The sequence below is a fragment of the Archocentrus centrarchus genome, chromosome 17, assembly GCF_007364275.1.
Source record: "Archocentrus centrarchus isolate MPI-CPG fArcCen1 chromosome 17, fArcCen1, whole genome shotgun sequence".
Taxonomy (NCBI): Eukaryota; Metazoa; Chordata; class Actinopteri; order Cichliformes; family Cichlidae; genus Archocentrus; species Archocentrus centrarchus.
In genome coordinates this window covers 28,540,176-28,567,432 of record NC_044362.1, presented here as the reverse complement: position 1 = coordinate 28,567,432, position 27,257 = coordinate 28,540,176, and the positions used below count along the sequence as shown (strand labels likewise).

General features: G+C 41.4%; 1 protein-coding gene across 3 annotated transcripts in view; it reads left to right on the top strand.

Moving 5' to 3' along the window:
• LOC115795488 (contactin-associated protein-like 4) overlaps positions 1-27,257 on the top strand; it is a 128,728-nt gene that overhangs the window by 56,119 nt on the left and 45,352 nt on the right. For all 3 annotated transcript variants that reach the window (XM_030751435.1, XM_030751434.1, XM_030751436.1), the window contains exons 4-10: positions 3,990-4,137; positions 5,951-6,157; positions 10,667-10,842; positions 10,989-11,135; positions 19,852-20,119; positions 21,562-21,711; positions 22,031-22,202. In XM_030751435.1, the coding sequence (XP_030607295.1) occupies positions 3,990-4,137; positions 5,951-6,157; positions 10,667-10,842; positions 10,989-11,135; positions 19,852-20,119; positions 21,562-21,711; positions 22,031-22,202 (1,268 nt within the window). The remainder of the gene's footprint in view (positions 1-3,989; positions 4,138-5,950; positions 6,158-10,666; positions 10,843-10,988; positions 11,136-19,851; positions 20,120-21,561; positions 21,712-22,030; positions 22,203-27,257) is intronic.

Genomic DNA, 27,257 nt, shown 5'->3' with positions numbered 1-27,257 from the left:
ATGAAAACTTAATTTGTCACCTGACAGATGTTTACAGTTGCCTAACGTACAGGCAACCGTTTTATCACACTTGTCAATTTAAGTATTAATGTGAATGCACAGTGCAAGACAGAAAACTGAGTGATTGTGTGCAAGGACTCTTCCAGGGCCCTGTGTGACTTTCAAAGGAAATGAGAAGCTGCTTTCTGCAAAGCCATTTGCTGAGCCGAACGCTCTTCTGGTTCATCAGCTGGGAGGAAAAACTATGTTCAGCTGCTTAGTCTAAAAATAAAACTTGCCCATAACCCATCTAATACATGGCTGCTAGGGCCATCTGTACAGTACTGTCAGTTCACATATTGTTGGTGTGCTGTTGGTGTGGGTGTGTGTGTCCAACACTGAAACCAATTTGTTCCTTTTAGCAAAAACAACAGCAGAAGCCTTTATTATAAAAACATAATCGGGATCCAAACACACATTTACATGCATTATTTTAAGTTACACCTCATTCTTATACATACAACTTCCCTATCTCATTATTATAGACAAATTAATGCATTAATTATGTAAATAAGCTTGGGGAGCACGGTGGCACAGTGTTTAGCACTGTTGCCTCACAACAGGTTCGAATCCACCTTGGCCTGGACCTTTCTGTGTGGCGTTTGCATGTTCTCCCTGTGTTTGTGGGTTTTCTCCAGGTACTCCGGTTTCCTCCCACAGTCCAAAGACATGCAGTTACTGGGGTTAGGTTAATTAGTGACTCTAAATTGCCCACAGGTGTGAATGGTTATCTGTCTCTGTGCATTAGCCCTGCGACAGGCTGGCGACCTGTACAGGGTGTACCCCCCCTCTTGCCCTATGACAGCTGAGACTGTTTATTTTTATTCCAAAGCAACATTATAGCAAAATATAGTTTACTTTTTTCTGTTGTTTCACTTCCTCAGTTTTGTCTGAAATATCCAATGATCATCTGAAAGATTGAAATTAAATTTTGTACAGACATTTGTGGTTATGCAAATGATGAGCTGTTGTGAAAATTTTGATGACAAGTGTCATCACTGCAGAAAGAATACTTCGGGGGACTCAGATGTAAGTTACAGAAACATTTATTGGCCTTTGGTATCAAGCAATTTTGCACATTATATTATCACTCCAATTCTAAGGACTCTCGTCCACAGTAGACGTTTTTGTACTTAAGACAGACAGTCCATGGCCTCGGGGTTAGGATTCATACTGTGTGATTTGTGTACTGATTTCTGTCTGTACCCATTAAAACTTACAGCCTAAAAGATATCTCAGAAAAAAAAAAAACTTAGTGCACTGCCATCGGTCTCAGAGAGAAGTTCTGTAATGATGGTAGATATTATGCCATTTGTCACTGTAAGCATGTTAGCATGCTGATGTTAGCCTTTTGCTCATACTCATAATTGTGTCAGCAAAGCTGACTGTAGACTCTTAGTCTTCTTAAAATGATTGATATACACTGTATTTGCACAGCTGTGTTACTAAATGCTAATGCCGTTTGGTGATGCATGCAGATATACTCAGAGATGCATTGCAAAAACCAAAGTAGTCACTCAGTGGTCTGTATAACAAAGTATAACAGGAACTGACTCCCAAGCCATCCAAAATCCAAAACATTTTTAGTTTACAGCAGGAGGCATACACAGTAAGACGGTCCCTGTGGCTGAGCAAGCAGCAAAAGTACAGAGTCTAGAATTCAAAAAACAAACCTTAAGTAATGCTTGTAAAAGCAGAATGGACTGATTCTTATGTAGTGCTTTTCTACTCTACATCAGCACTCAAAGTGCTTAATACAGTTGGTCTCATTCACCCACTCATATACACATTTATATAAGCACTTTCTGCATCCAAGTGCCTTCTGACTAATATTCACACACTCAACAAATACATTGGGAACAACATAGACTTCAGTATCTTGCCCAATGATACTTTGGCATGCAGGCTGGATCAGCCAGGGATCAAACCACCAACCTTCTGATTAATAGATGACCTGCTCTACCCTCTGAGCCAAAAGCATGCAATAAAAGACACAGAAACACAGTAAAACACGGAAGTGCTAAACTCAGATTTGAAAGGAAAACGTCAGACATTTGGGAAGTGCCACAAAGACACATAGATACAGTTGTGGTCAGAAGTTTGCATACACTGATCATAGGTGTGAATGTCATGGTAATTTTGGGCTTTTAATAATTTCTTTGAATGGTTTCCAGAGTGGAGTGATTGTACAGCATACAACTTTAATGACTTTGTAACCAAAGTAGTCACTCAGTGGTCTGTATAACAAAGTAAAACCTGTTTGGAGGAGTAAGACTTACAAACCTAAGAACACTGTACTAGCTGTCAAGCATGGTGGTGGTGGCATCATGCTCTGTGGTTGTTCTGCTGCCAGTGGCGCGGGTACATTGCACAAAGTGGATGAAATAATGTTGATAGAAAATTACCTCCAATTTCTTGCATTTCTTCAACTTCTAATCAACAGCTACTGTTGATTGTCTCCAATCTCATTGTACATCCTGTACGATGACAATAAAGTCATTCTATTCTATTCTATTGAAAATTTGTGGACTACAGTTAAAGGCTGGGTCTGTGTCAGGAAACCAACCAATATACATTAACTCTATCAATTCAGCCAAGAAGAGTGGTCAAATATCCATCCAAAAGCTTGTTGTTGGCTACCAAAACCATCTGGTCAAAATATAATTTTCTAATGGACATTTAACCAAATATTAGTGGGCTTGTATGTACAGTGTATCACAAAAGTGAGTACACTCCCCACATTTCTGCAGATATTTACCGTATTTTTCGGATTATAAATCGCACCAGCCAAAAAATGTATAATAAAGAAAAAAAAACATATATAAGTCACACAGGACTATAAGTCACATTTTTTTTGGGGGGGGGGGGGGGGTTGATAGAACCTGAGACCCAGAGCAGACATTCCATCTTGAGAGGCCATTTAAAATAATAATAGATTAAAGAACAAGCTGAACACGGTTACGCCTACGTTATGCTAACGTAACACATTCAGCTACATGACGCACAAAGATGTGCACGTGTCTGGCCAAACTCTGAAAAAAAGTGCGACTTATAGTCCAGAAAATACGGTAAGTATATCTTTTCATGGGACAACACTGACAAAATGACACTTTGACACAATGAAAAGTAGTCTGTGTGCAGCTTATATAACAGTGTAAATTTATTCTTCCCTCAAAATAACTCAATATACAGCCATTAATGTCTAAACCATTGGCAACAAAAGTGAGTACACCCCTAAGAGACTACACCCGTAAATGTCCAAATTGAGCACTGCTTGTCATTTCCCCTTCAAAATGTCATGTGACTCGTTAGTGTTACTAGGTCTCAGGCGTGCATAGGGAGCATTTGTGTTCAGTTTTGTAGTACAGCTCTCATACTGGTCACTGAAAGTTCCAACGTGGCACCTCATGGCAAAGAACTCTCTGAGGACCTTAAAAGACGAATTGTTGCGCTACATGAAGACTGTTATATAAGCTGCACACAGACTACTTTTCATTGTGTCCAAGTGTCATTTTGTCAGTGTTGTCCCATGAAAAGATATACTTAAATACCTGCAGACATGTGAGGGGTGTGCTCACTTTTGTGATACACTGTATCTATTTGAGCCTATAGATAGACTTTTGACACTGTGTGGATTAGAGAAAATCCAAAATAAATTCAAAATTGTGCACCCAGTTCTTTTTTTTTATACGTCTTTAAGGCTTTGAGCATCATTCCACCCTGGAAAAATAACCGTGCAAAGAAGTCATTAAAAGCCCACAATTACCATGACATTAATGCCCATAATGAGTGTATGAAAACTTCTGACCACAACTTTCTGACTGTCATCACAGTCTGATGGAGGAGTAAACAGAAACCACATGGGTCAATCAGTCTGTATAGTGAAAAATAAATTACAGCCTTTTCTTGTAAGGAGAGTGCAGTACATGTTCTCTTGTTTGTGTTTTTAGTCTTTTCCAGGTAACAGTAATGCAGACAGTGTGGTTCAGTACAAGCTGCAGCAGCCGGCGATTGCCCGCTTCTTCCGCCTCTTTCCTCTGGACTGGAATCCGAACGGGCGGATTGGACTCCGACTGGAGACCTATGGATGCCCTTACAGTAAGTTTCATCTTCTTTGCTGGACCAACTGAACCCTATATGGATGTGTATCTGTATCACCATGGCAGTTCAGGCTTTGTAAGTGACTCGTTGACTCAGGGCCTAGTAAAAATTATAATCACATGCTCCCCAAAATGCATTTTATGGAAATTACTTAATTTTTATTGAGTCACTGTGTAAGAATGCGGGCCTATAAAGGGTTCAAATTTTAAAAAGTATACAATATTTGATATGTATGTTTCAGGCTGATGTACCGATAGTTTTAAAAGACTAGATCATTTAAAGTGGAAAAAAATATTACTTTATGATATTTTTACAGCAGTTTTTGGGAAAGGGGACACTTTTTGTCCGGAAGACCACGAATGTAAGTTTTTTAAAGGATTAAGAGTGGACTACACAGGTCCAAAGTATTTAACTCACATCACTGAGTAAGTGATACGAGAAATTGTACAAAGCAGACATATTAAACTAATGTAATAAAAAAAATTATAATTGGGAACATTCATAAAACACTAGCAGAGCCACTAAGCATTATTAGATTATTGATGTATTGAAAGCCATTTATTCATGTATAAAAGCTATCGTTAATCAGATTCCAGGACTATAAGTTTATTACAGTTATTAAAAGCAAATTAACTTAAAGTAATATAGATGGCTGCATGTAATCTCACAGTGGAATGATTGAAGAGGCTGAAGATCAAGTTTTTGATAGAAATGAAATGCCAAGCTCTTAAAAAAATAATTTTCTAACCTCTAATTAAAGAGAAAAATTAACATTTTTTGTAATGTTTATTGAATAGTTTGTTTTCAGAAAAAAAAATGTATTTGAATCAAAATGTTCTTTTTTTCACCATTACTCCTAAATATGCGTACATATGTACATACTACAGTAATGAGTCCTCTGAGTACTTTAACTTTTCTTGTTTCGCGCTTCATTATTTAAAGTATGTTGTGTTCTTGGTTTACACTATTTTCATAACCAACGTGTTAACACATCACTTATCACCCCTTTTGATTCTGTTATATTGTGTTTTTTGTTCTTTTTACACCATGAAGCCTAAAGCCTGCCAGCTATTATCTCCCTCTCTCACATTTTTAATTTTCACCTCTGTAACCAACCCTGACAAGCATCCATTTCACACGTTTCTCACTTAAACCAAAAAACATACTGTGATAGCAGTTTAATTGGCTTTTTTTCAGTTTGCAGATTAACAGATTCACAAAATTAATGAAAGTGAAAGTAAACCCGTACCACACAACTTAGTTTTCAGTCACACGTGTAAGTCGTGGACCTTCCTTTTTCAAAACACATTTTTTTGTCATTTTTACTCCTACTCAATAAATGTGAAGTATATCACAGTTTCTTTATTGCATTCATTCACTGTTTGCATTAAAAATGAAAATGTCACTTCTGCTTTCACAGCTTTACTACTTTAGCCATGCTGTCAGTGAAAAGTGTTGACTATAAAAACCTTATGGGGGAAAAAAAGCTGTTTTATTAAGCAGCGTCAGTCAGACTGAAGGCTTCTGCCTTTTTACACTGAGAATTATTGCTCGTTAAAGGTGTTTTATGGAGTTTTCTTGTAAAGTTTGATTTTCTTTGTTTTACAAAACAAACTACCATGTGAGGACTGTATTAATTAAAAGTGAAAAAAAAAAAACAAATATTTTGATCTGATCAAGTCCAGGTACATGATTGCTGTTAAGCTTATGTCCTGATGTGACTGCGTCCCTCCTTTACAGCACAGTGTAACATTATAACTTCTGAACATAAAGTCCTAAGTGATCTACTGATGTTTGGTTTCATTTTCAGCCTCTGATGTGGTGAGTTTTGATGGCGGCAGCAGCGGTCTGGTGTACTGGTTGACTTCTGGGCTTAGGCGGACATTCAGAGATGTTATCACTCTGAAGTTTAAAGCCCTGAGGAATTCTGGGACACTGCTGCAGGCAAAAGGACAGGAAGGACTCGGCCTGAATCTGGAATTAGAGAGAGGAAAGCTACTGCTGCTGCTGAGACAAGGTAGAACACACCGATCTATTGATTGATATTGAGTATTTACATCTGTTAATAATATATTGGTGAAGAGAAGAGAATTCAGTACACACACAATATCCATCAGCAAAAAAAGATGGCGCATTCAAATAATACTCTGGGGTCTTTAAAATATGAAGCACATTGAGATGAGTCGTTAACTGGAGCTACATAAATAGAATTTAATCTCATCAAACTCAAGAAGACCTTTATTATATGAGAAGTTTCTTGGCTTATATTGTTGGATTTATGTCTCACTTTGATATTTCTTTAAATTTTAAAAGAGAAATGTTTTTATTTGAGACAGCTCATTGTTCTTGGTTTCTTTAGACAACAATCTGTTTAAACAATTTAATAAGAAAGGAAGTCTTATTAGTTGTATGTAAGTCACTTGTTTTTGTTGGTAAACAGCTGTTTAAAGGTCAAGGACAATATTCAAAACTGCTAAAAAAATTTCAGATTGGCTTTTGGTGGAAGGAGATCAATTACATGTATGCTGCCACCTGATTGGTTTAAATCTTGGCTCCAAATACTGCTTTTGGAGCTCTGTCTAGTTACAACCATGATGGATGGCACCTGTTCAGTGTAGCATGTGTTAGGGCTGGACTATTCAAGACTTAATACATGGCAGGTGTGTGCGTGCATGTGTGTAAATGGGGTTAAACCAGAGGTTGTCTGGCTGCTATGCTGAATCATCACCATATGGCACACCTCTCCTCAGGAAGCCCATCTGGTTGCTAAAATACCTCATCCATTTATCCATCTTCTCTCTCTTGCTCCATTTCATGAACTTCAGAACATCTTTTCCTCTTTCATTAGCAGCTAAATGCACCACTGTGTTCATCAGCTTGTTCTTAAATATTGCAGGAAATTAAATGAAGAGCTGACAGTAATTTTAAAACCTTGTATTCAAGTTCAGGTTGAAGTTTATTTGCCACATACACAATAAATATGCAAGTAAAATGCGCAGTGAAATGCTTATTTACCAGACTGTCTGTACAGGTGAACAAGAAGACACAAATAGAAGACAGAAATAGAGAATAATTCAACTTTTTAAAATAATAACTAGTTAACATAATTAACTAGTAGCTGAACCACACAGAGATGATTGTTGAGTAATAGAGTAGTGGGTAGGTACTGGGTGGGGTGAGGCTGCAGTCTGCTTTAGCAGTCTGGTGGCTTGAGGGTAACCCTAACCCCCTCCCCCACAGTGTGTCTTTTGTCCCGTCTCTCTCCCCTCACCCCCAATCTTTACCTTACAATATAAAGTGCCTTGAGGTGACTGTTGCTGTGATTTGGTGCTATATAAATAAAATAAAATTGAATCAAATCCCAGTGGGCAGATTTGTAATTTTTTGAGATCAGACCCACTACTGCTGTATCATAACCATACTCGACTATGATGCTGGACTCAGCTACACAGTTATGGGTGTTATGGTTGTTTTCTGAACTGAGGTGTAGATTCAGATGATAAAAAGGTTGCACTGCATAAAAAGTGGGGTTTCTGTCTGTAAGCAGCACTCTACATTGTTATGGGATTGTTATGGAAAGTCTGTACTCTGGAATTTAGAGGCACCACAGAAAACTTGATGTAGAACGTTTGCTTCATTTCCGGCCCCTGAACCTTGGGGGGACCTTCACATGCCTTGAGCTATACACATTGAAATCAGGACAGCTGGAAGCATCTCTAATCAGTCATTCACACCAAAATTTATGAAACACCCAGGTGTGGACTTTGTAGACTGTAAACAACTGGTAATTGTCAGTAATCACTGATGTATGATGGGTGTTCACGGTGAAAGTAATTCTTTTCATGCCATGTTAAACATACTCAAACAGCAGCTTCACTGTAACTTCAAAAGCTTTATCAGCTTAATAACTCGGCGACTATATCATCTTCAAGAAGACAAAAAGAAGACTTTCATCATAAAGAGAGACCACAGCTCAGTGGAAATCAAAGCTGCCCACTAAAATGACAGAGATAGTAAAGGGTCCTAGAAACATTAAGTGTGGTATCTTTTCTTTCTTCTGCTAATTTCTAAATATTTTGTTTCCTGTTTTGATTATTGTTTATCTCCCTAGATCTCCTGCTCCTTAGTTTTGGAGGCAAATATATATATAAGAAATATATATTTGCCTCCAAAACTGTCATTTTTGTGTCTCATACATTCTGTTTTTCTCTTGCAACAATACTTTGCATATAATATACACTGTTTTTCTTGGCTGAATGCCCTTCATCTTTATGACTGATTCTTTCAGTCTCTCCCGTCTTTTTTTTAATCTTTTTTTCCTCCTTGTTCTTGCCCCCTTTAACACTACATATGCTTTTTAGGTTACATATTGTGTAATTTAGTTCATCTGCTGCACGCGTTGACTCTGAACTCACACATGGTTTGCTTTGGTGAACTATCCCCAACACAACCAGGTCTGATCCTGCTGCTACAGAGGCAGTTTCATTTATGAGGCAAGACTAAGTAACAACCAGCACAGGAAACAGCATCACTGCTCTGGAAACGAAGGCAAAATGTTATAACAGTCACATGAGTTTAAGTTGATTTTTCTCAGACTGAATTTAATATGAAACCAGTTACTATAATCAGTGTGCTGTGCAGTGCATTATGTATTATAGTCTTTTTTTCACTTACTTTTGTCAATTTATGGAAACAAACATGATGCTTGTTCTTTTTTCAAGCTCCAGTAAATGATACGAGCTGTAAGACATTGTTTTGATCAGCAGACTTCATGCTGGGATACTCGTTTACCCCTTTAATACAAAGGGATCAATTTACAGAACCTTCAGCAGCTGACACTAAACTATATCTGGACTGTTTGTACTCTGTAAAAACTGGCCAAAAGTCATCTCACCTTACTTTTAAACCCATGAGAGACTCTTAATACCTGCCAAAATATTTGGTATTCCAAAGTTTGCAAAGTATGTCTGTAGCTCAATGTAACAGCAGCTGCATCTGCATCTTCCTGCATAATGAGGTACAGTCAACAACACATTAAACAATGTTAGCTTGCACCAAGTGTGCAGCAAATACTGTGAAAAAGAGGTAAACACATCCTGTCTGACCTGCTTCGACATTAATAAAATATGCTGTAGTCACTGTAGTTGTTTTAGTTATCTATCCACAGATTTTGCTCTCTTGTTCAGCACCACAGTCTGATTTCTTGGGCTTCCTGTAGATACTCTACACATTAAAACTTACTGTGCATAGTGAAGTTGAAGAAAGAAAAAGGGGAAAAAAAAAATATATATATATAATTAAAAAAATTTATATATATATATATATATATATATATATATATATATATCCATGACCTTTCTTCTGTGCCACCATCACTCTAACCTTTGAATTTTTTATATCTGGTGACCTGGTCCTTGTTAATATTTGCTGTGTGCATCCTTGCTTCCATCAGGAAGTAACCTATTGATTTTTGATGACCCCAGCATCACAATTTAAATAAAAATGTAGCTCAAGGACCCATTTTCATTTTGAATTCTGCACCATGATTTTTCTTACTTTGTTCAAAAATTCAACCCACTCCAAGTCATCGTCTACATGTGTACTTTTTTTGCTGCTTAGAAAAAACGATGTGATTTATTTTTTTCTCCCTGATGAGCTCTGTACTGCTTTAAAAACAAATAACAGGGAAGAGAGCAGCGCTGTATTTATTAATATCACTTCATTTTCTCTTTGTTTGCCCTCTCATCTTTCATATTGACTCCGGTTTTCTCTTCACTTATTCAAGCTTCAATCAAATCATCTATCATACTCTATCATAAGGTCCTCTTCTTCTCTTTGCAGCTGCTCACAACATAATAAGGGCTGCATTAATCAATGCCTACAAAGAAACCCTATTTGTCTTTAAGTCATGCCATCCTTCCTCTCATATTGATTGTGCTGTCTCTTCGTATTTGTCCAGGCTGTAATAAAAAAAAGACTCATTCCAATAGCTGCGTTAACAGGACAGACAAAACATCAGAGCTTTTCTTCTCTCAGTGAAGTTGTTTTTGTGCTGCAGTAAAATATCAAAGACGCATTTGTCCGTCATTTCCCAAACTTTGTGAAGTTGGAATTGTCTCTCTGTAAAGGGTTTCTTATACATTTTTAATGACTAACTGTATTCAGCTCATTCTATGGCTTCTTCTCTCAGCAGAAACACCAAGTTTCTCTCCCAGTTCCTTGGGGGATGCACAAATCTATCCACTAATTAAGACCTGGTGGTGCTCATCTATGATTAATGATTTCTCAGCGTGTTTCCTCTGCAGTTTTTCAGATTAGGCATTATTGTGTATTTGGTATTAGATGCTAGTATGCAGATATATTCAGTAGTCCTCATCAAGAATAGAGAGGTTGAACCTCTCGGTGGGATGCTGAGAAAATTAAAATATTCATCATGTTAAAGAAGTCTTTATTGGGCACAGGGTCAAATCGGTGGAGTTCCTCATGCTGCTAACTGCTGGTTTGTTTTCTGTGGCCCCTTTCACAGGTAGGACTTCATCCACTGATCCCCAGCGGCTCGTTTCCCTCGGCAGCCTGTTAGACGATCAACACTGGCACCATGTAACGGTGGAGCGACGCAGCTCTCACCTCAACCTCACTGTTGACAAACACACAGAGAGGGTTCAGATCCCTTCAGAGTTCAGCCACTGGGGCATTGAACAGGTTTGCTGAAACACAGAAAAGGTTAAATTACACCTTCTGTGCAATCAAATTAACAGAAGACAAAGTCCACAGTTGCAGATATTGCGTTTCCATCTTTCAGTGTGACATAATCTTCTGTGTATTTGTGTATCACTGTTTCCATACAGCTGAGTTTGGGGGCAGTTCAGGGTGAAGTCTCTCAGAAACCAGTAACCTCCAAGAGGAACTTCCACGGTTGCCTGGAAAACCTGCTGTACAATGGCCACAACCTGATAGAACTAGCTAAAAACAAAGACCAACAAGTTCATATTTTGGTAAGTTAATTTAACAAAACACAGCTTTGTTTTTGAAATTATCTTTTGGGCTTTTTCACTTTTATTAAATACAGTGAGGGGAGACAGACGCAGCAAAGGGCCCTGGGTAAGAATTGAACCAAGGCTGCTATATTTAACCCTGTAGCATATGATTGTCTGTTCAACCTGTGAGCTGAACCAACACTCTGCAACTCATTCATCCATTCTCTTCCACTTATCCTGTTCAGGGTCACGGGGGGCTGGAGCTTATCCCAGCTGTTACAGAGCAAAGGGCAGGATGCACCTGTACAGGTCACCAGCCTGTCGCAGGGCTAATATGCAATATGTAAATTGAGGTAATATCCTATAAACTATGAACCCAAAATACCTGTAGGCTACAGAAACAGATATTAGAAAGTTGTCTTACTAGCTGTATTAAATGTGTCTTCATATACTGTAACTATGTACTGTAGGAAATTAACGCTGTGTAATAAAATAATACTCATTGAATAGATATGCTCAGCTTATTTTCTGGTAAGTAATCAAATTAACTAAAAAAGAAGTAATTGGGGAAAAAAGTTTATTTTCTTCTTTTCAGATAATTTTGTTTGTACACTGTTTATGTAGTTTAACTTTTTACAAAAGTTTTTATCACCATTAAAGAAAAAAGAAAAAAAAAGCTTAATTAATTTCAGTAGATAAAACTAGCAGCTAGATTTAGACTGATTCAGTCCAGGACATTCAGTCTGTTGCTGATCCAAGTTCAGTTTAGTTCAAAGCTTGTTCCAAAACATCTGTACATCAGATTAACAGCTCAGCAGCAAAGCCATCAGACCTTCATTCTTTTTGTTGCCTCTGCCGTCTTTTAATGGTTGAATGAGGAAATAACCTGCTAAGGACACACTGGGTCAGTGAAATGTTCATCAAATACATTTTGAAGCTTGATTGTGAATTCTTTATACATGTTAAATAATCTCTATCTGGCTCAGCCATTGCAGTTTAAATTTAGACACATTGTAGTACCGTATGTCTATATGGATATACAGAAACCTTGTTTTATCTGATACAGTACAAAGTTCATTGTTTTTAATATCCATGTATTTTCTTCCATTTATCCAATTCAAGGTCGCAGGGATACATTGCCAGAATGTCACAGAGATAGCTAACCATTCATGTACATTCACACCTATCAATTTGCTTAACCCATGGATGTCTTTGGACTGTGGGACAAAGCCGGAGTACCCGATGAGAACCACAGGGAGAATGTGCTAACAGAAAGGCCCCAGTCAGCCGGTGGATTCAAACCCAGGGCCTTCTTGCTGCGAGGAAATGTGGGTAATTGGAGAGCAAATCCTCAATGGAAGAGCTTTTAAGAAAGTGATTCAGTTCTGCATCAAAATTTTATGGATTTTTGATTTGCCTTCCATTTAATCACCAAATTTAATATAATTCAGCCTGGTAGTCATGCTGACAGAAATATGTTAAAAAAGAAAAAAGATAAAAACACATGCACTTTTGTCATGATGTTCAGGAAAAGGAAGGACCCAACTGCAGAGGCAGACGTAAAATGTTTCCAGTTTTTATTTTCACAAATCCAACAAAAGTTTTGAGTGAGGAGGTCCGGGATTACACAGGCTTGTCTCCAACCCTCCGTCGGTCTGGCAGCACGTTTACTGACCCACAGAATTCTTGACTCGCACCCCAACAGACCCCTGCTCAGCTCTGCACACAAACAGCAATTAATCCAGAAGGCAAAAGAACGTTGGAACGACACCAAAATAAAGTGCTTAGTTTGGCTACCTGATAGAGGCAACGATCCGGCAAGGACTGAAGACTTCCTTTGGCTTAAATACCCAGCAAGTGAGCCTCAGGGAAAACAGGTGAGTAAACAGTGATTGAGATCAGGTGTGCCACACACGGCTGGAGGAGGCCGGCCAGAGGGTGGAGCAACTGTCGAGCCTGCCCAAAGAACAAAACACACCCATACAACACACTGCCGGCCCGGAGAGGGCGGGGACCATGACAGTACCCCCCCCTCAACGGGAGCCTCCCGGCGACCGCCCAGGCCTGTCTGGGCGCCCCCGACGGAACTCCCGGACCATGGAAGGGTCCAGGATCGCAGAACGAGGCACCCAAGTACGCTCTTCCGGACCATACCCCTCCCAATCCACCAGGTACTGAAGGCCACGACCCCGCCGGCGGACATCCAACAACCGACGGACGGTGTAAACAGGCTGGCCACCAACGACCCGGGTGGGCGGAGGGGGTTCGGCCGGAGGGCACAGGCGGCTAGATCTGACTGGCTTGATCTGCGAGACATGGAAAGAATTACAAATCCTCATGTGGCGAGGTAGGGTCAACCGGACGGAGACAGGATTAATGACAGAGCTGATCACAAAAGGGCCAATAAATGAAGGAGATAGTTTTTTTGATTCCGATCGGAGATTGATATGCTTAGTAGACAGCCAAACCTTCTGCCCGGGGGCATACGTGGGTGCAGGACGGCGGCGCCGGTCAGCCAGTCGTTTATTCCGGGCAGAAGTGCGAAGAAGGGCAGCTCGGGTAGAGTTCCACGTCCGTCGACAACGACGAAGATGGTGCTGGACTGAGGGTACATTCAAGTCGATCTCCTGATTCGGGAACAAAGGGGGTTGATAACCCAAACTGGCTTCAAAGGGAGACAATCCGGTAGCCGAGGACGTCATGGTGTTATGGGCATATTCCACCCATGCCAGCTGAGTACTCCAAGTGGTCTGATTAGAGGAGGTCACACAACGGAGAGCCGCCTCCAGTTCCTGGTTCATACGTTCAGTCTGGCCGTTGGTTTGAGGATGAAAACCTGAAGATAGACTAACCCGAGCGCCAATGGCAGTACAGAACTCCCTCCAAACGTGAGACGTGAACTGGGGGCCGCGATCTGAAACGACATCCTGAGGAATTCCATGAAGACGGAATACATGGTCCGTGAGCAGGCGGGCTGTTTCCAGGGCTGTCGGAAGCTTAGGCAGAGCAACAAGGTGAGCTGCTTTTGAGAAACGATCAATGATAGTCATGATAACAGTGTTACCTGAGGATGGGGGCAAGCCTGTGACAAAATCGAGGGAGATGTGGCTCCAAGGACGTCCAGGTACGGGCAAAGGTCTTAATAAGCCAGTGGAGGGAGACGAGGAGACCTTATTCCGGGCACAGACGGTGCAGGCACCAATGTAGTCGCGGACATCTCGGGTTAATGAGGGCCACCAGAATGAGCGCTGAAGAAACGTGATTGTTCGGAACACACCAGGATGGCAGGTAAAGCGAGCAGTGTGAGCCCAATGCAGCACCTGGGACCAGACTGAGGTGGGTACGTACATTCGGTTGGCAGGACCGGTCCCGGGATCCGGTTCGTCCCTTTGCGCAGCTCGGATCAAAGACTCCAGTTCCCAGGTCAAAGCCCCAATCACCCGGGACACTGGAAGGATAGGTTCTTCTGGCCGAGGGAGCTCAGGATCAGAAAACAGACGAGAAAGGGCGTCAGGTTTGCCGTTACGGGAGCCAGGGTGGTAAGAGATGGTGAAGTTAAACCTGGTGAAGAACAGTGACCACCTAGCTTGGCGTGCATTTAATCTCTTGGCCTTTTGAATGTATGAGAGATTTTTATGGTCCGTCCAGACAATAAAGGGTTGTTCAGCTCCCTCAAGCCAATGACGCCATCCCTCCAGTGCTAGCTTCACAGCCAGGAGCTCCCGGTCACCAATATCATAGTTCCGCTCTGCAGGAGAAAGACGGCGAGAGAAGAAAGCACATGGATGCAATTTATCATTCTTTCGCTGGGATATTACAGCTCCTACCCCAGCATCTGAGGCATCCACCTCCACAATGAACGGTTGTGACAAATCCGGTTGTATCAGAATAGGGGCGGTAGCAAAGAGATCCTTGAGGTGGTCAAACGTCTCCTGAGCATGAGTCGTCCAGAGAAAGGGCTGCTTAGGGGAAGTGAGAGCGGTTAATGGGGACACAACACGACTATAGTCTCTGATGAATCGACGATAGAAATTGGCAAACCCTAAAAAACTCTGCAACTGTTTCCGGGTGGAAGGCGTGGGCCAGTCCACCACAGTTTTTACCTTAGTTGGGTCTGGTTGAATGCTGTCAGGCGCGATGACAAATCCCAGGAAAGACACCGTTTGGACGTGGAACTCACATTTCTCCCCTTTAATGAATAACCGATTTTCCAGCAGTCTCTGCAGGACTTGGCGAACGTGTTCCTGGTGCTCTTGCGGGGTTCTTGAAAAAATTAAAATGTCATCCAGATATACAAATACAAAACGGTTCAGAAAATCTCGAAGAACATCATTTACCAATGCCTGAAAGACAGCTGGGGCATTGGTCAGACCAAACGGCATCACCAAATATTCAAAATGGCCGAGATGGGTGTTAAACGCCGTTTTCCACTCATCCCCCTCACGGATGCGGACTAGGTGGTAGGCATTTCGGAGATCTAGTTTTGTAAATACAGAGGCCCCCTGCAACAGTTCAAAGGCTGAGGAGAGTAGCGGTAAAGGATATTTGTTCCGCACCGTGATCTGGTTAAGCCCCCGAAAATCAATGCAAGGCCTAAGAGTCTTGTCCTTTTTCTCCACAAAAAAAAAACCCGCAGCTAATGGAGAGGAGGAAGGACGGATTATCCCAGCTTTTAGAGAGTCATGAATATATGTCTCCATCGCTTCTCTTTCAGGTTTAGACAAACTGTATAGTCGACTCGCTGGGAGTGGAGCTCCAGGAAACAACTCTATCGCACAGTCGTAAGGGCGATGGGGAGGCAAGGATAATGCTAAGTCTTTGCGGAAAACATCTGCCAGATCATGGTAACAAACAGGTATATTAGAGAGATTGGGAACCTCAGAACCAGGGGTTTCAGACGGGGCAGAGGATGGAGGCTGGGCTGACAGAAGACACTGTTTGTGACAATCCTGGCTCCAGGTGGAAATTTTGTTGTGTGACCAATCGATCACGGGGTTGTGTTTTTGTAACCAGGGATGTCCCAGGACCAGAGGGCTCTGAGGAGAGTGGATGATGAAAAAGGAGAGGTACTCACGGTGATTGCCAGAAATGAGTAGTGAAATGGGTTCAGTTTGACACGTTACTTCCGCCAGCCAGCGACCATCAAGAGCTTTGACCTGCAGAGGATGTGGGAGGTGAATAAGAGGTAGTTTTAATTGTTGAGCAAGAGCTGAATCCAGAAAGTTTTGTTCAGCACCGGAGTCCACCAATGCCTGCAGGGTGAAATCATCATCATTAACAGACAGAATAACTGGCACCATTAGACGTGGTAGGGAGGAGGACTCACCCGCCAGCACCCCTACTTGGACTGACGGGCCCTGCCTTTTGGCCGCCGTGGGCAGGAGAAAAGAAAATGACCCATCTCACCACAGTAAAGGCACTCACCAGCTGCCAACCTGTGACTACGTTCTTCTGGGGTGAGGTGTGTGCGGCCCAGTTGCATGGCTTCCACTTCATTCCCAAAAGACGGGCCTGCGCCCATCAATTCATCAGAAGGAACAGGCTGAGCGTGAGGATTCTTGGGTCTGGGGCGAAATTGTTTGCGTCGCTCATGGACACGGTCATCTAATTTGGTGCACATTGCTACTAACTGATTCAGAGAAGATGGGAGCTCTTTAGTTGCCAGTTCATCATGGATGTAGTTCGCGAGACCGTTGAGGAAGGCCCCCCGTAAGGCTTTCACCCCCCATCCTGTCTCCTCAGCAAGAATCCAGAAGTCAATGGCATAATCCGACACACGCCGTTCGCCCTGTCGTAGGTTAAACATGCGCTGGGCTGCTTGGTCACAGCTATCCCTTTTTACAAACACGCACTTAAACTTGTTCAAAAACTCAGCATATGAAAGATCATCATTAGCATTAATAACCGTCTGTGCCCAATGTAATGCCCTTCCTCTCATTAGTGTAGACATGTATGCAATCTTTGCACTGTCCGCAGCATATGTCCTCTGGAGCTGTTTAAACACAAGTGAACACTGCATCAGGAAGCCTGGAGCCTCTTCTAACTCACCGGAGAAGAGAGCAGGAGAGGGAAGAGCTCGTTCCGGGGGCTCCGGGGAACTTGAGGAAGCGGCAGCGCCCTCCGGGGAATGCACAGTGCCAGACTGCGAAGTGCTCTCTTCCAGAGGAGAAGCTGTAGGAGAGGCACGACTGGGTGAGCATAGCATTTGCAACACATTTCCAATTTCGTCCATCTTACGAGTCACCGCTGCTTGATCTGCCATCAGATGCCGGAGTACTTGATCGTGTTTCTGCAGCTGCTCTCCGAGAGATGAGAGCACTCCCTGCAGTGACGCTGCTTCTGCTGGGTCCAGCTGGCCGGATCGTTCTGTCATGATGTTCAGGAAAAGGAAGGACCCAACTGCAGAGGCAGACGTAAAATGTTTCCAGTTTTTATTTTCACAAATCCAACAAAAGTTTTGAGTGAGGAGGTCCGGGATTACACAGGCTTGTCTCCAACCCTCCGTCGGTCTGGCAGCACGTTTACTGACCCACAGAATTCTTGACTCGCACCCCAACAGACCCCGGCTCAGCTCTGCACACAAACAGCAATTAATCCAGAAGGCAAAAGAACGTTGGAACGACACCAAAATAAAGTGCTTAGTTTGGCTACCTGATAGAGGCAACGATCCGGCAAGGACTGAAGACTTCCTTTGGCTTAAATACCCAGCAAGTGAGCCTCAGGGAAAACAGGTGAGTAAACAGTGATTGAGATCAGGTGTGCCACACACGGCTGGAGGAGGCCGGCCAGAGGGTGGAGCAACTGTCGAGCCTGCCCAAAGAACAAAACACACCCATACAACACACTGCCGGCCCGGAGAGGGCGGGGACCATGACAACTTTGGCTTTTCCCCAAAACAAGGAACAGGTTTTTACAATAAGTCCATGGTACAGTAGGGTTCAAAAGGAAACAGCAGAAGATGCATCATGTCGTAAATCAGAAAAAATATGCTGAATTGGGGAAAAAATATAATGAGAGAAAAGGAAATTGAAAAAACATTGTCCCCCCCAAAAATGTGAAATTTCAGTCTTTTGCTTCACACTGATCTTACACAGGTACTACACTGCAGTCTGGAGCCTTCAAAATTTGGCTGCATATAATGGAGCCCAACTGAGGTGTTTGTGTATCTATAATCATGTAGAGGACAGCAGGTTTGTGTTTTCTGCGGGGGGGGGGGGGGGGGGGGGCAATTTGTATTCCTTTATTCTGAGCAAAATAGAAAACATCAAAGTAAGAATGTTACATCCTTCAATTCTGCCAACCAGTAGGGACTCAAACTGGTGACTTACTGTTGGGGGCAGTGTGCACCATAACCACTTGAGGTTAGTCCAGGTCTATAAAGCTAAGCTGTGCATAGTCAAATGGGCTCATGAGACTGGACCTTACCTGTGTGTGACAGCTCCGTCTGAGCAGCATTGGCTTGCACATGAGTTCACACCACCAGTGCTGCTTCTGCCAGCAATTTATTTTTATTATATCCCGATATGTAAAACCTTAAAGAGCGTGTGCTTTCTTTTTACCATAACTGCATATGTCAGTTATTCTTAAAGTTGTGAGTTTTGTAAGCTGAGTAAGTTTCTGGTTGATCTGTACGCTTGAGCTGCTTCCAAAAGACCTACTGGGCTGGTTAATGAAGCCAAGACAAAGCAGTGTAGTGTGGTTAGACTCACTTATGTCTCCTCATTGTGGGAATTATGGCCTTCAGATGTTTCTGCAGTTGCAATGAGTGGATCAAGCTCATCTGGGAGCTGTGAAGCACTTCTGACAGGAAGAAGAAATGTTCTCTCATTACAGTAAAGGTCCAGACAGCAGGAGGAAACATGAATTCCTGGTAAATAGGTTCAAAGATTTACATGGATGGCTGGAGATCTGATATGGGCAGTTTTTGAGTGTGCTGTGGCTCTTAAGGTACTAGCCACAAAACTGTGGTCTAATCTACTACAGACACTAAATGGGTCTTCTTACAGCTCTTTGAGGAGGCAATAATAGGAAGAAAGTGTGTGTGTGTGTGTGTGTGTGTGTGTGTGTGTGTGTGTGTGTGTGTGTGTGTGTGTGTGTGTGTGTGTGTGTGTGTGTGTGCAAAGGAGGAAAAGTGTGCTGCTGCTGGAGTCTTAAGGATTTTGAGGGTTTTTAAGGTAACTTTTTACTTTGTGTTGTGCGGCAGCAAACCCCACTCCAACATGAATAATTGTACATCACTTTTAACTGCACCACAAAGGGCTTTTAGGTGTCATCTGTGTTTCCAGAGCATTGTAAAGATAGCCGACTGAAATTCCCAGCAGAGAGTCGGGACTGTAATAAATTACTGCCACAGCTTTAGCAGTGAACCCGGCGTCATTACCACTACTCAAAACAATGGACTGTAACAGAGATGTCAGATATTGCAGTACTGGCCATGCTGTATGCTCCCTTCATTTTATTTCCATTCTTTATCTCTTTTACCTCCACACTAGGTGACTTTGGTATTTTAGAGTTTGCTTTTCTAATCTTATCCTAAGCTCTGCTGTTATCATTATGGTAATACCAACGTCCTCTTTAAGGAGACTTGCTGATGAGATCACTGAGACATGAGGTCAGATCAACACACCTTCTGCAGCTGATTAATATTTATGTTTTATGTTGTTTTATCTCTCTAGTAATCTTCTTTTTTTCTGTCTCACCTCCTCTCTCTCCACACTGCATGTTTCTCTCTCAGGGCAATGTCACCTTCTCATGTGCTGAGCCAGTTTCTGTTGCGGTGACGTTCACTGGGCCCGAGAGCTTCCTCCAGCTACCTAGGACTTTAACGTCTTCGTCAGGGGGCGTATCTGTGGGGTTCCAATTCAGGACATGGAACAAGGAGGGGCTTCTGCTTACTTTTGACCTTCCTCAGCAAGGGGGCGTGGCCTGGTTGTACCTGAGTGAGGCCAGACTCCAACTACAGATCCATAAAGGTGGCAGGGCGCTGCTGGAGCTCAGCACAGGTCAGTCTGAATCCAAACCCTTAAACTGTAAACCATGCATCTTTAGGTCCACAGTTAAGTTAGTGGTACCCCTCATATGGATAGCAAATCATGAATGTGTCACCACTTATTTGAAAAACAGTGGGTTATGGCTTTTGTCAATCTAATCTTAAGCATTTAGAATTAAACTATAGCTCAGTAACTATTCTATGTAAATTATATATAGAAAATATAAATGGCCAGATAGGTAGGACAGTACTCTCCCCTGCCCAATTCTAGCCCATTAAAATTAACAATCACTGTTTTCCACACTGATTTATTTATTTATTCTTTCATGTTCTAACATACAGGTGATCAAAAGGTAGGGATGAGGATGGCATGTACATTTTATTGTCATCAGTGGGCGAGGTATGGTTGGCATGTAGTTTTTTGGGTTACAGTGACTAATGGGTGGTGTGATCTTGATTGAAATGCAAGGACACAAGTAGGAGAATGTCTCCAGACACTACTTAGTTGTGTTAATCTTGTTCATTACCGGTCACACAAAACAAATTACAGGGAAACCCAAAATAATGTGAATGGAATGTGAGTCGCATTGATCAGACTTCAGTTTCCATTTTTGTATCACATGTGAATTCCATTTGTAAGTTTGATTTTTGCTTACGTTAGAGGAGGCAAACACAATCATTAATCCAGTCATTACAGTTCAGCTGCTTTGGTTTTGGTTTTGGAAAAGCAATTAAAACAGACACAAACGTCCTACAACAGCCTCACTCGTTAATAGCAAGCAGAGAACGATCATCACAGCTCGTGAAGGGTTTAGGAAACACTTTATTCTAAATATGTTTCTTGCAATGTTTAGATGCAATATTTATGCACTGCGTTGTTCTGATTTTCAGACCTTTGTTACAAGTAGCAAATGGCACTGTAGGATGATTAGGATGTCTTCTTGAGTAAAGAAGTGCAAGTAAGGAAAACAGTGGAGATAATGAGATATTGATTTATTCCCTTAACTCCTAATGACATACAGATCCACATGGCTGGCACAGTGCCGTCTGTACTTGCTACAGGTCAATCACTCAGAGGATGTACGAAGTAGGAAGCTCACCTGCTGCAATCAATGTGTTAGATTTGGCCCTTCCTCTCTGTGCTGTCTGACACATGAGGTGATGGGCAGGTATCTTCACTTGAGCAGTTTAGGCCATTATAACTTTTTCCAAAGTGATCATTTACAAGCTGCTTCCAAAAAGAAATATGGTATATGTGTAAATTGGATGTATGTGTAGCAAGCTGTGATGAGACAGGATATCTAATTTGGACATTACTACACATGCTTGGTTTCAGCCTGGGAAAAACAATCTTGCCAGCATCTGCTGCAGGTCTTAATGGCTCCGTGCGCAACCATGACACGTGGGAAAGAGCTTATTTTCAGCAGTGTGTGTTAATGGATGTTTGCTTTCCAGGTGCTGCTCTGAATGACGGTCAGTGGCATTCAGTGGAGCTGAATTCCAGACGAGGACGTCTAACCATCACAGTGGATAAAGAGGAAAGAGACAGCACTCAAGCCAGCCCATCATTTCCTGTCACTGTAGAAAGTCACCTCTTCTTCGGAGGTGAGGCTTGAACAGTTCAGCTGTGTCACTCCATCCAATTATACTTAGTCAAGCTTCAGTGTGGAAGTTGTTGAACACAAGGCAGAGTATAGAATGTAAAAACGGAGTAATCAACCGATAAATTGTAATTCTCTAGCCGCAGTACAGTAGTTAGCCAGTTAAAGTCACAGTGTGCATCATAATACAAACCAGTGTTTGTGGTACAAGTAATGCCACTTACAGCAAATCTCTTTATCTCTAAAAATCTGCTGTATTTGTCCTTTTAGTTCACTTTTGTTAGGTTAACTGCTGCCATTTGCTCTGATTCTCTTCTGCTCAGGTTGTCCTGCTGAAGATGACAGTCAGAAGTGCAGGAAGCCCTTTAATGCCTTCCAGGGCTGCATGCGTTTATTTACTATGGACAACCAAGAAATGGACCTGATTAAAGTGCAGGAAAAGCATGTGGGAAACTACAGCAACCTGCAGATTGACATGTGTGGAATCATTGACAGGTGAGCTTATAAAAAAAAAAAAAATGCTGTTTGTTTAAACACCTTTTCTTTTAGCTCTGATGCAGCTCTTTTCTAAGATTCAGCAGAGATATAAAATATGATAATCTGGAAAGAATTCAGTCTGTCACAAGTAGAACACTTTGCTTGAAGCTTTAGCATACACAGTACAATCTGTCCAAAATTACAGTGCTGACCTGTAATATGAGAATTATTTCTTCTATTTGTCATTTTCTGCTTGGAATCGGGACCAATTTTCTATTTCAAATCGATTCTGTGTATACAAAGTCCAATTTGACCTCACAAGGACTGTTATCTGTTGCATCTTAATTGTAGTACCTTAACCACTTTTCCATCCTTGTAAAATGGGCAAATATAAGGTGGAAATCCAACCATAGCACGATGAAGAGGTGAGCGGAAAATCAAAGGAATCTGCTCATGCCTGTCCTAAGTTTTAGTAGTTTGGTAAAAATTGATTTTTAAAATTGCTGGGTTTTTTTTTCTGTTTGTTTTGTTTTTTGTTTATTTGTGTGTGTTTTACAAGCAGTGTGATGTGTTCCATTCTTCTTTTCACTTCCATTTCAAGGTCAACTTACACACTTGCATGATTGGAAGGAGAAATACTAAGACTGCATGTTCCAACTTTAATCACTTCAAGCTTTTTCTCTCGAGGTCTGTTTAGCTGAGATAGGCTCAAGGAAATTGATATATTAATGTATCTGCATTACTACCACATGAGTACCACTAGCCTTTTTAGGAACACATTATGGGTTTTTTTGTACCATATCAGCATAACTGTATTAAATATTGCCCTTACACAATGTGGGATTTTAACCTTCAAGGTCTTATGTCCATTGCCTCTTGAGCCAGTTAAGTCCTGGAGGATTAAGTGATTAGAGCTTAGTGATTAGGCCTTAGGTGTAGATGGAATTGGGCCAATTTTTCGTTGGAATTTAGGAGCAACTGAGCAGCACTGAGATTAAGTAAATGGCAAGACAGATTGCACAAAGAATTGTGTGTGTTTTATTAATGTATGATTTCAAAGATAGGTCCAGTAATTAAAACTCATCTCTTTGGAGACTTATTTGAAGGATAAGGACTGTATCCTTGATATCTTGAGTGTTTTGCCTTAACCACTCACCTATCCTGGTGTTATGAACAAGTCTAAAACCAGATCAGTGGTTGACCACCGCTAGTTATTGATTTATTCATTTTGTTGAGCTGATATGTTTACTTCGCTAAAGCTGCATTTCCACTAGCACCTACTTGGCTTAACTCAAGTCTACTCTACTATACTCAGTTTTTGTCACTTTCCATTACAATTGAGTACCATCTTAAGGTGGTTGTGGTTCTTATTGTAAAGTGGACCGAAAGTCCCGTGACATCATGTGTATGCGACACCAACAAAAAGGGTGACTTCGTCTAGCTCACACATTGGACCACGATGTTGGTTAGTGTGTAGCCATTTCCTTTGTTGCTGGGTTTCAACAGCAGTGGGTTTGATTCTTGTGAGTTGATTCTTGTGAGTTCTCATGACTCATCGAGTAACACCATTCCCTGGCCAATTAGAGGCATGCAGCCTGCTACCATCACAATTCTGGCTAGACTCAGCTCGCTTGGAACCCTGGCTGAGTAGGTACTAAAAAAATAACTGCTACAGTACCAGTTACTACCACCTAATGTAAATCCTTAAAAACTGAGTAAGTCGAGTCCAGTTTGATTTGATTTACATCTGAAAAAAAAAAAAAATGGATTTATGCCAGTATGGTTTGAACCCATGAGGACTGTGCATCACGCAGCACTAGTGCAAAATTTTTAATGAGAACATAAAAAACATACTAGCTTACCAGAAGTAGGGCTCAAGCCCACGAGGGCTACTGCCCATTGGCTTTAACAGCTCAGACATCCTGTTTAGTGTAAGCAGAAAAAAGGAACATTATTATCTCTTCAAGACAACCAGAAAACCTGGGTGTCTTATTTTGAATGCCAAACTTGATGAGGATGGCATGCTCGTCATATCAGTCCTGACATTTTATATGGAGTAATATCTGAAACAAAATACATATCTGTGGGAGTGGCGCAGTGAGTAGGCGCTCGCCTTGCAGCCGGAAGGTTGTCCCTGCGCTGCGTTGTGTCCTTGGGCAAGACACTTAAACCACATTGTCTAACGGTAACCATTCAAAGCACTTTACACCATACGGCACATTCACCCATTCACGTCAACCAATTTCTTGTAGACCTATTCATGTTTGCAGTTTGTCAAAAGCTGCAAACATGACCCAGTGTATGTGAACCTGCTTTGCATTAAATATTTACAACCCCAGTTCCAAAAAAGTTGGGACACTGTGTATGTACAATATACCGTATTTTTCGGACCATAAGGCGCACTATCAATGAACGGGTCTGTTTTCACACATAAGGCGCACCGGGTTATAAGGCGCATGATAAAACATATGTAGAGTGAAGCAAAAGCGTCAGGTAAGTCGAACTTTATTCAACTCAGTTGTAACAAATACAGAAAAATACACACATTTTAAATCATTCATCATCAGTTGGGTGATTTCGGCATCAAGCAATGCCGGGTTCCCCCTCGTCATTATCCGAGTCAGTCTTGTTGTTACTGTTTTGTTTTGGTTGCTGCACACAGCAACCATTTAATTGTTAATAAAAGGGCAACTTTTGCTGGCAATCTCTCGCCATCTTCTTCATCTTAACAGACACTGCAATATATTCTTTATTAATGAGGGTAAGAACAAGTCATTTTTTCATTTTATATATAAGCCCTTCATAAATCCTGTGCACCAGTATATTTACTGATATAAGCAAAGAAAAATATAAAAAAAAAAAACCATTTAAAAAAAAGGAAATCCCTTTTTGACTCAACACCGGAAACCTGAAAACTCCGCTGTCACCGTGTTTTGTATACATACAGCGCTCGTACTGCGTCCTGTCATATGCTGTGGCATTGCCCGGACCTCGCTTTGGCACCGAGGAGAACAGCACACACACACCCGGGCCTCGATTCGTCCTTTAGCAACTTTTGAGACGGTCAACAGCAAGTTTTGTTACACAAAAGTTGGCAACAGCGCTGATCGCCAGATTACGCACAAATATACGGGCAAGCATAGATGGAAATAGGCCGGAACATGTAGAATAAAATCCATCATCGTTTTCTGCGGTTTACTGCGTACGGTTTCTATTTTTGGAACAACGCTTCCACTTCTTGTTGAATTTATCTCCGGCTGCTTTCCACACCTGCTGCGCTGCACTCGCAGCTTGTTCCTGTCTAATATCATCAGTAGAGTCATTTTGTGAATCTGTGATGGGCCTTTGAACTGATCTGCCAGACCGGAGGAAATATCGTGTGGATTCTTCGGCCATCGGCAGTTAGACGGCAGCGCTCAACTATTTGAAAACCGTACGCTGGGTGTTACCCCCCCCCCCCCCCCCCCCCCCCCCCCCCCACACACACACACACACACACACACACACACACACACCCCCACCCGTTGTATGCTTACGCTTTGGAAAATGTCGATATTTATTAAACGTCCCTTACCAAAGTCGCATTAAAACATTTCGACAGATTTTTGAGCGCAGTGCACCACATAAAATTGTTTCAAGGTCAGTAAGCACAACAAGAATTCTTACATAAGGCGCACCGGATTATAAGGCGCACTGCCGATTTTTGAGGAAATTTAAGGATTTTAAGTGTGCCTTATAGCCCGAAAAATACAGTAAACTAAAAACAGAATGCAATGATCTGCAGATCTCATAAACCCATATTTTATTCACAGTAGAATATTGAAAACACATCAAATGTGTAAACTGAGATGTCTTCCATCTACATGTATGTTTTTCTTTTATAACCTTTGCATTTTGTTTGTATTTGAGGAAAATTTTAGACACAGCTGAAGGAAGAGATCAGCTATTTAACAAAAAATAGTTTTGTGTCATCTATGTGATTAGTTTATTTGCTCCAAGGTAAAAAAAAAAAAAAAAAAGCTAAATGGAACATCCTCCGCGTGTGGTGATTCCATAATTTTTTCCAGAGGTTATAAGACCACTTGTTTCATCTTTTTATAATTTAATCGAAAAAGCACCAGCTGAACTTCAAGCATGCTTTGTCAAGCAGGACTCTCTATTACAGTAACATGACAGGACCATTTGTCAAGTGGAACTTTGGTTTAGGGCCTTTACCAGCAGTGAGACTTTGGAGGAGTTGTGCCCATAGCGTCGTGACTGCAACACCTTAACCGGTCTGCCTTCCTGGTGAGGACGGGTGCAAACTGGCGTAAACAGAGCAGTAAACCCAGTTGTGAATAAGCCATTCCTGATAGAGAAATAATATATATATATATATATATATATATATATATATTAAAAAGTGCTTGCTAAAATCATGGATATGATTTAGACAGAAAGCTAATTTATAAAAAAGAAAAAACTTTCAGACATGTGCTGAAGAGGAAACCCAGAAGACACTGACAGTTAAGAATAGTGGCTTCAGAAATACTTTTAAATGTTTTTTTGTGATTTTCAAGCATTCTTTTATTGTATTTTTCTCTTCCTGTGTGAGGGAAGGCTGAGCAGCCTTTTAGAGACGGAGGGTTTTCTCCATTCAGGAGTCATGCAAACAGTCACAAGCAAGCACACGTTCGCACAGTTATTAAGAGTAAATGATCAGTGGAAACCAGTGGTGTGAAATGGGTGCTGTGACAATTGCTTTCCTTGCCAATATCCTTTTTTATTGAGCTTTGATCTAACTTACTCAGTGGACCAGTTATTATATGGCCCAAAGCTTGCTGATGGCAACATGCAGTACACATCCACTATTAGATTCACCTGTTCCATCTCATCTAGTCCAAAACAACAGCTCAGCCACAATATTTATTTTACAACAGCTCCTCATGTAAAAATTTTCTTTTTAAAAAATTTTTTTTTTATTGAGGTCACACCTAAAGGTGGTGTTTTAGTGAGTTATATTAAAGTGTTTCAAATTTTTGATCTCCATATGCCTCAATAATATGCCTATAACTGGATTAACTATAATACTGT